General features: G+C 39.0%; 1 protein-coding gene and 2 long non-coding RNA genes across 8 annotated transcripts in view; 1 reads left to right on the top strand and 2 right to left on the bottom strand.

Moving 5' to 3' along the window:
- The first annotated feature begins 502 nt into the window (after positions 1-502).
- LOC106098615 (uncharacterized) lies at positions 503-3,602 on the top strand. 2 transcript variants are annotated; one of them, XR_001224895.3, is made up of 3 exons: positions 503-986; positions 1,899-2,015; positions 2,289-3,602. It is a non-coding gene; the product is annotated as an uncharacterized LOC106098615 (long non-coding RNA). The 2 variants fall into 2 exon arrangements; XR_003214200.1 differs by having other exon boundaries at positions 1,899-2,011.
- arnt2 (aryl-hydrocarbon receptor nuclear translocator 2) overlaps positions 2,870-13,985 on the bottom strand; it is a 96,123-nt gene continuing 85,007 nt past the window's right edge. For 4 of the 5 annotated variants that reach the window (XM_019347253.2, XM_003450430.5, XM_019347349.2 and 1 more), the window contains 3 exons: positions 12,105-12,255; positions 4,677-4,822; positions 2,870-4,513 (listed from right to left, as the gene is read on the bottom strand). In XM_019347253.2, coding sequence (XP_019202798.1) covers positions 4,415-4,513; positions 4,677-4,822; positions 12,105-12,255 — 396 coding nt within the window. In that variant the 3' untranslated portion in view covers positions 2,870-4,414. The remainder of the gene's footprint in view (positions 4,514-4,676; positions 4,823-12,104; positions 12,256-13,985) is intronic. The other variant, XM_003450431.4, reaches the window with a different exon arrangement.
- LOC112842442 (uncharacterized) lies at positions 5,029-12,095 on the bottom strand. Its single transcript, XR_003214219.1, has 2 exons — positions 11,344-12,095; positions 5,029-11,256 (listed from the first exon to the last, which is right to left on the bottom strand). It is a non-coding gene; the product is annotated as an uncharacterized LOC112842442 (long non-coding RNA).

The raw sequence follows: 13,985 nt of genomic DNA on the forward strand, positions 1-13,985 counted from the left end.
CTCATCTCTCACTAATGTTAAAACTGCGGCTAATAATATACATTATTCTGCTGGTCTGGTTACTACTCCAAATATGTTTTTAGGTTACCAAGAAATTAGCAATATAAAATGTCATCTCTAAAAACATCAGTGACTGTCAGGATTACAGAAAAATACTACATTTCATATTTGTCATCACATCACCAGCAATTTTGGGGCATGTGAAAAAAAATATCACTTTGGTTACAACAATTTTAATATTACCATGCCAGCCCTAAAAAATGTAACACTGTGCAGACATAAATCATTATTCTGCTTAGATAAATAGATTTGTGATTTTATGCAAGATTGATGACATATGTGCGAGCCATTTTTTATGTTTTAGTATTTTTAATGGCAGCATGCTTGTTTTGACTGTAATTTGATTGGGACCTTACACCAAATACAAATAAAAGAAAACTTCTTTGATGAAAGCAAAATTGAATTGTCACCTATGAAATGGTGCTCACACAGTTTTATTTATATGTGGTAGGGTGTGTTTTGTGGCTCAGCTGCACGGGAGGGGTGGAGTAGTGGGTTCAGGGGTGGTGTCAGAGGAGGCTGACTTACACAGCTGATCTCCATTGTCTAATCATGCCTTCCCTATGTGAGCAAGTTACTGGGACTTGAGAAGAGGACTGTGTGGTGTGGACTGAGCAAGTGGCATAGAGCATGAGCTCGCAAAGGGAGCTCAAGAGCTGTGCACAAAAAGTTGTGAGTTGGGACTTGTCTTCTTGTCATGTGTGGATGGACCCGTGATGGGCACAGCCGCTATGCATCGGGAGCAGGTGGCAGCACATCAGTGACAGCTCAGTACCCCATTAGATCCTGGATGAAACACTCGCTCATCCTATCTTTAATCAAAAGTTACGCTAGTTGTGATGTTTGATCAAACTCAGAAGAGAGGGGTAACAGACAACCATTTGTGGAATTTCCTTCCCAGCTTTTAGTGCTTGAAATTCTTCTGGGTAAGTCTTAGACTGAGCACAAGAGATTAGTTCATTTTCTACTTTGGTTAGTGAAATGTCAGCGCTGTTTGGGTCCAGTTCAGTTGTCTACAAATGGCTCATACTTGCAAGACTCAAAGTGAAGCCAGGTTAGCACAAAAGCTTTTTTTAGTTCTGTCAACCTTGTACCTACTCCACGTGGTGCTCCATTAGGGCCATGCTGAACCATTTTTTTTTAAGGTTTGATAAAGAATGGATTGTTTGACCCAATAAGAGTGTGTGGTTAGACTTCTGAGAAGAAATTCATCGGGAGACAATGCAAATGAGGCTAATGTTGCTTCAGTCCACAGGAAAACTTTTTTTCTTTTCCTTTTTTTTTTCTTCTCTTATATAGCGCCAAATCACAACAAAAGTCGCCTCAAGGCGCTTTATATTGTACAATAGAGCGCACAATAATAAATACAGAGAAAAACCCAACAATCATATGACCCCCTATGAGCAAGCACTTTGGCGACAGTGGGAAGGAAAAACTCCCTTTTAACAGGAAGAAACCTCCGGCAGAACCAGACTCAGGGAGGGGCGGGGCCATCTGCTGCGACCTGCACAACAAACATAATCATGTCAGAGGTGAATGCATTTTCAGCTGAAGGAAGGAAAAACAGTACGTTCAGATCCATCCGTGCTTTGTGTTTACATCTTTGTGCGGATTTCTTTTACCTGCTCTTCCTGAGGTTCTGCAGTATTGGGCAAAATACATTTATATTTAGATTCAGGATTTAATCGATATCACATCATTCAAACTAAAATCGGTTATGAATTGGGGAAATCCATTTTTCAAACCTACCACTATAGAAAAGTAAAGCAGTTGCTCTCATTTGGATTTTGCTATGAGCTGAAGTTCCACGCGTCCCTCTTTTCTGTTTTGAAACCAAGACTTCACTTTCAACTGAGCCATCCTATCGCCTTACTGCTCTAGCCCTCGGCATCAGCTAGGACCGCGTGCACCTGGACCAATTATGGTTACTGGAAGATGGAGCCTCATCCAGGTCTGTGAGTAGCCAGTTTCCTCTTCTTGTGCAGCAACTAGTGTTGGGGCAGCGGGAGTTTCGTACCTGCTCTAGAGTTGTGGCAGACACTGTCTGTGAATGTAGTATTGCCCAGTTTTGTTGTTGTCTACCGTGTCTACAGTTTTTTCGGAGTTACTACCGGAGCGGACCTGGAGATTTTCTTTGCTTCTGTACACTCCTTCCCTTTGCTTAGGAATATAATTATGGTCCAGACTAATCTGCATTTCCGAGGCTAACTGTAAATTGTCCCATTTAGGATGTGGTAACAAAACCCCAGCCCTACCTCTACTCCAGTTGCCCATAACTGAATGGTCTTCAGCAACCTGACTCCAAGACTACAGAGCGACTAGAAATACAGAGAGAGATCTACAAAGGGCGATCAAATGTTTAATCTCGTTTTTTGCAGGAATCTTTCAGTTTTAAAGTATATGAAAATCTGTACAGATTTTGTATGATAAAATTATTCAGATAAGGGTTAGAAGCGAAGTGACTTCTGAATAATGAAAGACTGAATCTCTAACGAAAGCCACATAACCAATAAGAATTTATTGTCACAAGCACAATTTGTTACACAAAAATTATGGGTCACATTTACACATTTTATACAGATCTAGAACTCAATGTACAATTAACCTACTAACTAAATACCAATAGTTAAATATGCACTCACATTGGACACAATATCATTAAAACCTACACAAAAATGTACTGTGTGAAAGTAACACGAGTCGACATAAAAATCACATTATTTACAACAACATAAAAAACCAAAAAAACCCATCAATTTGAGATCTTTAGCAAAAGGATGTTTGAAGGTTCTCCCATCTGTCTGAGACATTATACAATCTGGCATGTAAAAGCTCCCCCACTACAAAGTTTTAGTCAGTCTCTTAATTGTTGAAAAGATTATAAAGTAATAAATTCAAGTAGCGAGAGCTGAAGAACACCGAATACACTAGTTTATACTGCGCTTTGCTAGGACGGTATGGCGGTTTTTCCCTTTTTAAAGCAGGCTGGTGTGATTAGCAGTTAGCTTCATGAAGTGCACTTCAAGCCTTAGCAACTTTCTGCAATGAGATTTTTGTAAAAAATTTTGTTCCATGTATACAGAGAATCCTTCTATGGGCGCATCAAGTTTTCTTTCTAGAGATTACGACATCACTACATATAGGTAATACAATAAGGTTGATGGAGAGAGCGGTTGCAGCATCAACTGGAGGTGAGCATCTCATCTCCCGCTGCTGTTTGGCAGAGTCGGTAATGATGTGCAAGAGGCCATTTCAGACAGATGGAGGTGGACATCGTCAACCCTTTATGTAACCTATGATTCTGCCATTTGTCCGGCACTGAAAACATTTTCTGTCATGTTAGGTAGTGATACATGGAAGCTATAACAAAACTGAGACAAACAGACCCAGTTAAAGTTACCGCTACGCTGGTGTAGAAACTCTGTCACCATTATACACTGTATAAAAGATGACTACAGGCTGCGGATCTTAAACGCAGAGGCAGAGCAAAGATGCCAGACACTTGCATTTTTTCCCTAATAATCAACAGTCGGAGTGACCACCCTGATGACAAAACAAAGTAAGAATGTGTAGACGTCTAGGGGAAAATGGCTTTCATTTCCCTTGATCTGTCAATTCAGCATAAACACTTCCCCTGTGAGATTCTGGTCTCAGTTAATAATTTCAAGTTATATCAAGCACAACAAGATGCTGATTTTGTAAATTATGGTCCTCACAAGAGTGAAAAAGGGAAGAAAAAATGTGTCCTGGCCAAATAACTTGTGGCTGACAAGTCAACGGGTATGCAGTGTACTCAAAATCAGATTGATGCTTTGCTTATTACTTACGGTTAGAAAAAAGGGAAATGAGAAGAGTGCTCGGACTTTGCTAACCGAGTGTTATCGCAGTCCACTTTTTAGTCTTCCACATGGATGCAGCTAAAGCTTGTGTCAGTAATGACCATTTACACACAAGTCTGTAAGATAGGAAGTATAAAATCTAATATAATAGCAATCACTTCTGACAGGTATACCTGTAATCTGGTTTTGCTAATGCTAACTGCAGAAAGCAGTTTTAGACACTTTTTGAGAGCCAACAAAAAGCAGAGTATTGTTCTTTACGCCTGACAACGAGGCGCCTCTCTGCAGAGATGAGGTATGTGTATGTTCACTGGTACATACTGCAGACCCTGGAGCCTCACCAGCAATGCACTGTACGTTTGTATGTGTGCAAATGACGATGTCCACCCAGACATTCATCGTGACTAACATGGCTGTGTTGGTGATTTAGCTATACAGAAAAACGAGACAGAACATGAGATAAATGCATACATCAGTCCAGTTCTGAGCAGGAGCAAGATGGAGAAAGGCGGATATTACTCAGAGAAGGGTGGGAACATCCCAAGATCAGCAAAGTCCTCGATGTTATAGTTGGCTGTTCCCTGGGTGGGATCTCCAGCCATGGGTAACATGTCCTGCAGAGAGACAGAGGTTAGAGGTGTGCAGAGGACACAGCTCTTATCAGACATATTACATATCTGTGTACAATGGTCAGCAGCCAGCAGCTGGAAGGACTGGAGCTGGAAGGCTGACCAACTAAACAGAGTCCAGCAGCAGGACAGTCTCCCTCAGTATTACCTGGAAGACTTCTGTCTGGCTAGGGTTGGGGTGTGTGTGCTGTTCCCCAGTCTGCTGGGAATGATGCTGATTCTGCCACTGGGACCAGACCTCACTGGGGCGACCCTGGAACTGGGCTCCACTTTGACTGCTTTCACCGGACACATCTGAAAACACATTTATTTTTTCGTGAAAACATTTCTGACAGATCCTTTCACGCACAAAGTATTTAATAATGGTAAAGCAGGTACTGACTTATTACAATATTTAATAAACAACTTAAATCCAAGAAGAACTTCTTTGACATCATTTGATCAGGATTTGAAAAAAACGTAAATGACCGTAACTGTAAATGAACCACGGCAGACCTGACGACATTTTTATGCTTTTCAGCATCTTTATTGTTCCGATTGCAGCTTTCCAGCTGCCAGTCAAACACATCACCAACAACAACAACAAACGACAGGACCCAGTACAGCCTTTTTATGCTGGTGAGGCGTGATTGCGGATGCCGCTCAGGTGCGTCCACCTGCCCTGCAGTGGCAGACCGCGCCCTGTCACACCTAGCAAAGCAGTTTGTGGATGGTTAGCAATATTGTTATCCTCTATATTAAATAAGTACATACAATATACTTAAACAGATATATAAAAAACCCCAAATAAATCACGTGATTGATCTCAGCTGGCTGTTCGGTTAAAACATCATTGTTTGTTCAAATCCCTTGCTCAATATAATATAAATATATTTAAAAAACCCAAACCCAACAAACCTAAGCAGGTTAGGTTTGTCTTTTTTGGCCACATGCTAAGAACTCAAAGATGCAATCTTTTCAGATAAAGCCTCATTTTAGTTTTAGTTTTTTCGAAGCACACATTCTTTGTTTAAAGATTTTTCATTTGGCAGATCTAAAAGTTCTATAAAAAAGCCTGACTCAAACACTGTCCCCTAATGGTACGCTGCTGGATGTTGAGAAATGCTGCCATTGCGAGGAGTATTATTGAAACTCGCCAACTATGCTGTTGTGATTTCAACAGAAAAATAAAATAAATGAAATACAATTCTACAAGAAAGCAAAGAGATTTCCAACATGTAGTTAATTTCGTGTTTTAATCTAAAAACAACACAGTCATCTCAGTCAACAGGACCACACTCTGTTTTAAGCCCTTCTACCACAACCTTATTCTACATGGAGTCACAGTGCTTGCTTCCCCCCACTACAGGATGAGCAATGCATTTATTTGTATTTTTCTGTATTCTTCTCCATAAGACACAGCTAATGTATTTGTTCAGTTTTTTACTATTCCCCTAGAGCACCATGTTAACAATGTTATAGAAAAAAGACCAACGTAACAATTTTAGATAAATCTTTCAATTCAATTTTATTTATATAAAGTACTCAATTACAACAACAGCTGCCTCAAGGCGCACAAAGCTCCCATTACACCCTAAACAGATGGATTTGACACTAACACTGCTAACTACTGTTGGGTAGTATTAATCAGGGAAGCATGTGTTGCGGTTGCCTCATAGGAAGAAGGTCCTAAGTTCGACTTCACCACCTGGTGGGGACTTTCTGTGTGGAGTTAGGATGTTCTCCCTGTGTTAGTGTGGGTTCTCCGGGTACTCGGGCTTCCTCCCACAGTCCAAAGACATGCAGTTAGTGGGATAGCTTAACTAACCCTGATAAGGATAAACGGAAGAGACTGGATGACTGGATGGTTTAATCATACTGTGACATTAACGGCAGTGGAATTAGAAGGAATGATTGTATTATAGTGGATTTTGAAGAAACATTTGATGTGCAACTGAAATCAGGCATTTTCCAGAGAAGCGCGTTGCATCTACCAAAGATGGAAAATTGAGTCGGAGCTAAAAAAGGTAAATTGAATTGTATTCAGTATCTGATGTCAACTCTGAGTAACCTGATGGACAATAACTCTGGTCGAGTATTACCCAACTGCTGTATTTTATGATACATGTGTTAAAAATGTATTTTATTTAAACTTTGTTTACGGCATATTAAACTGATATGGGGATGCTGCATTCAGGTAGAGTATTTTAGTGCACTCTGTGCCTGCATGTGGTGGGGACATTGCAGGACTTGCCTCTGCCCCTTTGGGAGTGTTTAGACCCATTGATAAGGGTCAGACAAAGATAAGTTTAAAACACCATTTAAACAAACCCATAACAGGATGGATGTGGATACATTAATCATAAATCATAAATGTCTAACATATATACATCTATAATATATGCAAGACTGACACCGTCACTGACTTCATAACTCAACAGGTGCATGAGGTTAAGACAGTAAACCTTTTCCACTAGTACCTACTTGGAAGGACTCGCCACGACTCTACTCTGATCGACTGGGTTTTCATTACAATCCGGTACAACCTAACTGCGTTGTTGTCGTAATGGCAACGCATATGAATGTCCTGCGACATGAATGCTACAAAATCGGTGAAGAGGCAAGAATATACCTGCTGCTCGGTCTGTGGCTTTTCTTCAGACTCGGGGGAACATGGTGTTGTTTTTTGGAGCCATTTTCCTCATGGTCAGGTTTCAAAAACGGTAGTTTAAATTTTAGTGAACAAGACGCCCTCATGACTCATCGAGTGATGCTACTGACCAGGCAATTGGTGGCATGCAGTCTGACGACGTCACATTTTAGTACCTACTCGGATCGCTTGAAACCTTGAGCGAGGTACCTGATACTATGACCTAATGGAAAACCCTGAAGACCATGGCGATCTGAGTGGGTACTAATGGAAAAGGGGCTTAAACATGGATGGTGCATATCTGAGTCTAAAAGGAAAAGGGAGCAACGGGAATGAGTTAATTTGGCAATAGAGAGCACAAAAGATAATCTAATGTCGGTCCATTAAAAGACCATCAAGTGGGAGTTTTGAGCTTGGCATACTTGAGTCTGATGATTTGTACAATAGACATTATGAGTCAGAGCAGCTGGATGTCTGTAACTGGACTGTAACCCTTGTGTTTTCCATGACCCTGTTAGCCAGCTATTAATGTTGTGTGAGATGACCAATCAAATGAAATACTCTGACTGATGTTACAATTGGTTAATAAGGTAAAAGTCAACCTCTGACGACTTTCGGTCCTTGATGTCTAATCTAGAACCTGTCATTTGATGCCATCTTGTAGCTCACAGTTTGGGAAAGTTACTTTTACTGTCCAAACTCTGCCTCTGTGTACACAATTTAAATTGAGCAGTCCTGTTTGGCAGTGGATAAGAAGTTAACGTAAGTATAACATTCAGTAACTTTACATGAGTTCTGGTCAAACAGTTACCTACTTATTGTATTCCAGCTGGATAGCTTTTTACATTTTTTTTTTTTAAGAAACTACAATTCAATTCAGAATAAAACTACTAGGCTCTACTTATGAACGCTGTGAACATGATAAGTGTCAAATATGCCCAAGAGTGCCTTTGTCAGTGGAGACTTGAAGCCAAACATTCATGTTGTAACTGATAGGCCAACCCATTAGTCAAACTGCCTACCTTATGATTTAGACTAGTGTCAGTAAGTCAGTCAGCAACTAATAAGAGTCACTCAGTAAAAATAGTGAAAAAGTGTGCTAACATGACAAAGGAAGAACTGCAGGGCTGCACCAAGGCCTAGTAGGAGATAAAAATGGCTTTATTTAAATTTTAGTATAGTTAAAGAACATTGAGTTGGAACTGGATAAATAATTACAACGGATCCTGTTTAAAATTCTAGAGAAAAGACACAGAAACATGATCCCTGAAATGTTTATAGTTGTAATGTATAATGCCAAAGATTACACTTCCCATCAGCAGCCATCTCACAACATGAAACAAATATATTAAATAAAAACAACAACAACAAAAAAAACCCCCAGTTTATTTCACCTAATCTTCGAAATTCTGTCCCTTAAAGTAGAGTTAAGATTGAAAAACACCAACACGTGCACACAAAGAGAAACATGTCATAACAATGTTTGTTTGTTCAGGACATTTCTATGAAATATTACTAGTACTGCTTGTAAAACGTACTATATGATTATTTTGTTTTGTGCTTCTGTGAAAGTTGGGATGCGATCTTTTTTCAAGGGTATGTGATTCTTGGCTTCCTTTAGGCACAGAGTATGGTTGGAGGATGGATGTTTGGATGTTTTTCATTGTAAAACTGTAAAAATTTGGTAACCACCAAAATGCGATACAATTTAAAGAATTTTATTATTTTAAACTAGACATGAGAATCTATTATCATCCCAGATGACCCAGCATTTTATTTTTTATTTTTTGTACAAATATTAAAACTTCATTTCTTGTACCCCACTTAGCCTGTTATTAGACTACGGCTGCTCCATCGTGGCAAAAACCAAATTCATAATTATTCTGGTCAATAATTGTAATCTCAACACAATTATTACCACCTCTGAAGGACCAGCACAACAGCCATGGTGAGAGTAACAGAGCCAAAACCAACAAGCAGCAGGCCCGTGTCATGGCGGCAGACCCACAGAGACCAGCAGTAAACAAGTGCTACTAATGATTGTTTCACAGCTTTACTTATTGAACTTTGGTTTCTTCTCAAAAGATCTTTTGACAAAAGGATCAGTTCTGGTCATCTAAGCTCCAATAAACAGTGTAAATTTGGGCTTAGACAGAAAGGTGAATTAAAGAAAGGCGGTGTGCTTAAACAACTAGAATAAAAGGGAAGATCTTACCTGTTTAAAAGAAATACAAAATAGTAATTTACTGAAAAACTGGTTGATGCATTGGCATATCAAATGTTGTATACTTTAAAGATGCCAGTATATTGCAGACTGCTGTCAGCTGAGTTCTGTTTTCTTAGTCCTCCCAATTTAAAAGCATAATCCTAGCTCTGCTTGCACCTGCTCAATTATAAGTTTAGGAAAACGCATCAATTTGTTGGAAAACATAATTACACATTAATGTGTTTTCAAAGCCTGTCCGCATGTGTCAGGCTTTAATGCAGCTACAATAATAATATTAACAGTTCCACACATTCTTATTAAACACCACAAACACCACAAAACATCTCAGCATGGAAACAGCTCCGGAAACCAGAACTTCATTGAAACCTTCAGCAAAAAATGATTTCATAGCACTCACAAACAGATGCAGCTCTGCTGTGTTATTCTTCTCACTTTTAAAGTGGCTTGTAAAAATACTGACTGATGTCTATGAATGGTGGTTGGAAAACCATTCATAGACATCAGTCTACTCCTGTTCTGTCTGCTCTGCTTTCCCATCCATGTAATTACTTCGAAACCACGACAGGAAATTGAATCTTAATTGAACTGAATATGGAAACTATAAGCCATGACAACCATTGTTTTTCCTTTAAGTTGGTAATGGTTATCCATTATATATAATATACAGATCTTTTGTAGAATACATACAACATGATAAGCATTACTTGCAATTGACATGGTAAATGGTAAACAGACTGATTCTTATATTGCGCTTCTCTACTCTCCCGGAGCACTCAAAGTGCTCTATATTCACACCTGTTCACACAAACTTTCTTCTAAGCTTTTAGTGCTTTCTAGCTAACATTCATGTATATTCATACTCCCATGGATGCATCAGATGCAACTTAGTGTTAGTATCTTGCCCAAGGATACTTGGCATGCAGATTGGGGGAGCCGGGGATCGAACAGTAGATGATCTGCTCTACCTCGAGAGCTACAGCTAGATCATGCCAAGCTGAAACTAAAACTACTTGTGGTGTAACTGCATTTAGCCTATAGTGTTTTACACACATACAGTGGTGTGAAAATGTGTGCCTCCTTTCTGACTGTATACATGCTGAAAATGGCACCAAGATCTGGATTATTATGTTTGGTTCATTATGGAAATGGTTGTAAAGATTTATGCTTTCTTTTGAAACCTTGAAAGCAACTTTAATGATAGTACTTTCATCTCTATGTGCAAATGTTCCACAAAAAAGGTTCCCCTGCACCAGTAAAGACACTTTCAGACTTGAGGAATTTTTCAATTATTCATCTAGTAACTGTCGGAGGCAGAATGACCTTTTTCTATATCTGTGTCAAAGAACCACAATAGTATGTAAAGCTTTTTAGGATTGTTTTTTATTTAGCTCCTGTTACACTGATAGTAAGTACTTTGTCAGCATAAGCATATGCTGGTTGTCTAGATACATGCCATAAAAATTAGAAATAGTGGTAAAACATTAGTGGCTTAATGTTTGAGCCTATTTGTGAGGTAAGAAATACAACTTGCTCATCAGGGTTAGAAACCTGAAAACATCCTTGAAGCTAGGCCTCTAGGTTAAGCTCAAACAGGATTATGACAGTATAAAAAGGTTAAAATAGAAAGTATTAATTCACAGTAAGCCAGCTATTTTGCTGAATGGAAAGAGCGATCTTATTGAGAGCTCAAAGCTCTTCATGCTACGAGCCACATTTTCCTCTTTCTCCCATCCATCCAGCTTTTTATTCCTTGAGCTGCTTCATCTACATTTACACATCTGGCTGAAGAAGAACGTACGCTGACACAAAGTGGACAACTCCACAAACACACTCACGGTCCAGGACATTGGTGCCAACATCACTTCACACGTCCTATTGGGAGTGGCAAAGTATTGGAAACTACATGTGGGATATATCTTTAGCACTGAATAATGGAATAAAAGTCTTTCCTGTGATTACCTCAAACTCTGCCACTCTTAGTACAAATACAGTTATGACACACCTCCCAGAATCTGCTGGCATGTTAGTCTGTGAACACACTTTAATAAGGTTCTCACAACAAGCACAAACAAGACTCCTGAGTTTATAACATAAGATCCTGTATCAGAGAAGCTGTCTGACTTTATCATTTGTAAGTATATAAGCTGTCATGAAGAAGCATTACAACCTCTGTAACACACTTTCTTTCTTTAGCAGCTTCCACTATGCAGAGAAGGTTTTTTTCCTTGAAGATGCATATTATTTTCTTTGCTACATAAATCATTATAACTGTTACCTTCAAGTATTTCCACTCCACAGAAATTACACAACTGAACTGTACAGTCAATTCTCTTTTGCATTCTATTTTTCTAATGCTTTCAATGCTGAAATTAACGTTTTCAGACAACATAATTTTAATAGGAAGAAAAACCTTTTGACCCAGTCTGGGATTAAGTGAAGATTCATACTGTTAGTTAAATACTCAGTGAAATAGTCACTGATCATCACTTAATAACAAGTCAATAATTTGAAGAAAGTAACAATGAACTTTTATGTTGTCTTTTGATAGATGGTGGACTGTGGACAGTAAACTTGCTTGTGTGTAGGGAGGATGAAAATCATGTAACAGTGGCCCGTACCTTTATTTGTACCACATCAAAGGACGTGAACATGCCAGGAAAGACCAAGTTATCTATGCAAACAGAACAAAATGAGAATAAAAGGTAAACAGACGTGCTTACCAAAAGCTGTGCTGCGGTTTGTCAGTCCTGAGTAGGCATTGCCACTGGGGGAGGAAGTGGCCGGGGAGGACAGCGGACTGTAGGAGGCTGGATCAGTCTGGTAGCTGTGGCCAGAACCAATACCAAAAGGACTGGACTGGGCTTTACTGGACTTTAGAACAAAGACAGTGGTTAAAAACAACCTATTCTAACAGTAATAATAATATTTGCACATCAGGTCATCTTACATATCAAACCAGCATTTTAAGCTCATAGCTCTTTTGCACATAAACCTATTTAACACTTCAATTTTTTTTGTCTCCACTTATTAATGCTATTTGTATTTTATCTATTTGTACATATTAACCGGCATCTGTGTGTGGACAGCAGAGAAAGAATTTCACTGGACAGAGACATGCTTTTTCTTTGCACACATGACAACAAACGCTTTGAATCTTGAAACAAAGCAAACCAGGGTTGTCGGCTTTCTAAAGGGTCAGCTGAATACCGACCCTTTAGAAAGAAAAGAAATTTACTTATTTATCTGCCTTTGAATCCAAATTTAGCTAAATGACTTTGTACAAATTATTTTCTATGACAATTATACATGTGCTAAGCCAATTTAACTTCACCAAAGTACTGCATATTCTGATATTTGGGTTTGGTTTAGCTATAACAACTAATTTGGGCACTAATTTCCAGACTGTGCCATATAGCACGTTAGCGTGACGGATAGTGTGTTTTTCCTGCACGACTTTATCAGTCGCTCAGTTGTTGCGGGGGAATTTTTGAACACTCTCCTTTACAGTCTGTCTTCAATCATTTGAAGTTTGGTCCAAAGGTCCAAACACAGCATTTTAATTGGGTTGAGGTCTGAAATTTGAAATTTGAAAGTTTTTTTGGGTCCAGCCACTCTGTTATAAATTGGCTGGTCTGCAGATGTCATTTTCATGCTGCATGACTTCAAGCTTTAGGCTCTCAGACACACTGCCTCACATTTGACTCTGGAAATGTGCTCGACTCAATGACTGCAAGGTGCTACTGTACTTGACCTGCACCTGTCATGACGTCCAATTATGTTGAGGTCATTAGTATACAGGAACTGATTGTTACACTTGCTGCTGATCAGTTAATAATCTGCCTTTGATTAGCAGCACCTGGCAACTATTTATCCTCTTAATTCCGAAGGAAGTAGTGAGAGGGACGTGTTTTTTTTTTTGTTGTTTTTTTTATACACACTGCTTCTCCATTTTGCCACAGTTTTCCTGAAATATATAATGACAGAGCGTAACATATCATGGGATGATATGTAAGTAGCTTATTGTAAGAGCTTCTGTCCGTCTGTTAGCAGTCCCCACCGTGTTCAAGGTATCCTGATCCAATTTTATACGATGGAACAAGTCACGTTGATTTTCTTTTTGGTGAAAATTGGGTCAAAATCAAGATCACAAACTAGTAAACCTAGTAAAAACGTACGAGGTTTGCATAATTGATTACATTATTGTACTTATATATATATTGCATCTGTGATAGGTATCTGTAAGGTATTTATTCTTATTTAATGTTGTAACTGCCCAGCGACAGGAGATGGCAAATAGCTGGTAGTTAAATTTAGAACAAGGGGTCTTTTCACTTATTAGATAATAATTTTGATTGTTTCATTCAACAGTGTTTATCTCTTGTATCATCTGGCTCTGTTTTCTGAGACGCATTTAGAGATGACTGAACAAAGAATTCAATCCAGTGGAATGACCTGACAAGTATGGCAGTGCATCTGGAAGACGGATGAGCCTATTAAGAAACATATGCTGCGTGCAAGTCATGCAAGAATGTGAAACAGAGACACACAATATGGCAACAAGTCCATCTGTTAACAAGCACCAGAGATTGGAGTCTGGGGTA

The sequence above is a fragment of the Oreochromis niloticus genome, linkage group LG1, assembly GCF_001858045.2.
Source record: "Oreochromis niloticus isolate F11D_XX linkage group LG1, O_niloticus_UMD_NMBU, whole genome shotgun sequence".
In the NCBI taxonomy this organism is placed as follows: Eukaryota; Metazoa; Chordata; class Actinopteri; order Cichliformes; family Cichlidae; genus Oreochromis; species Oreochromis niloticus.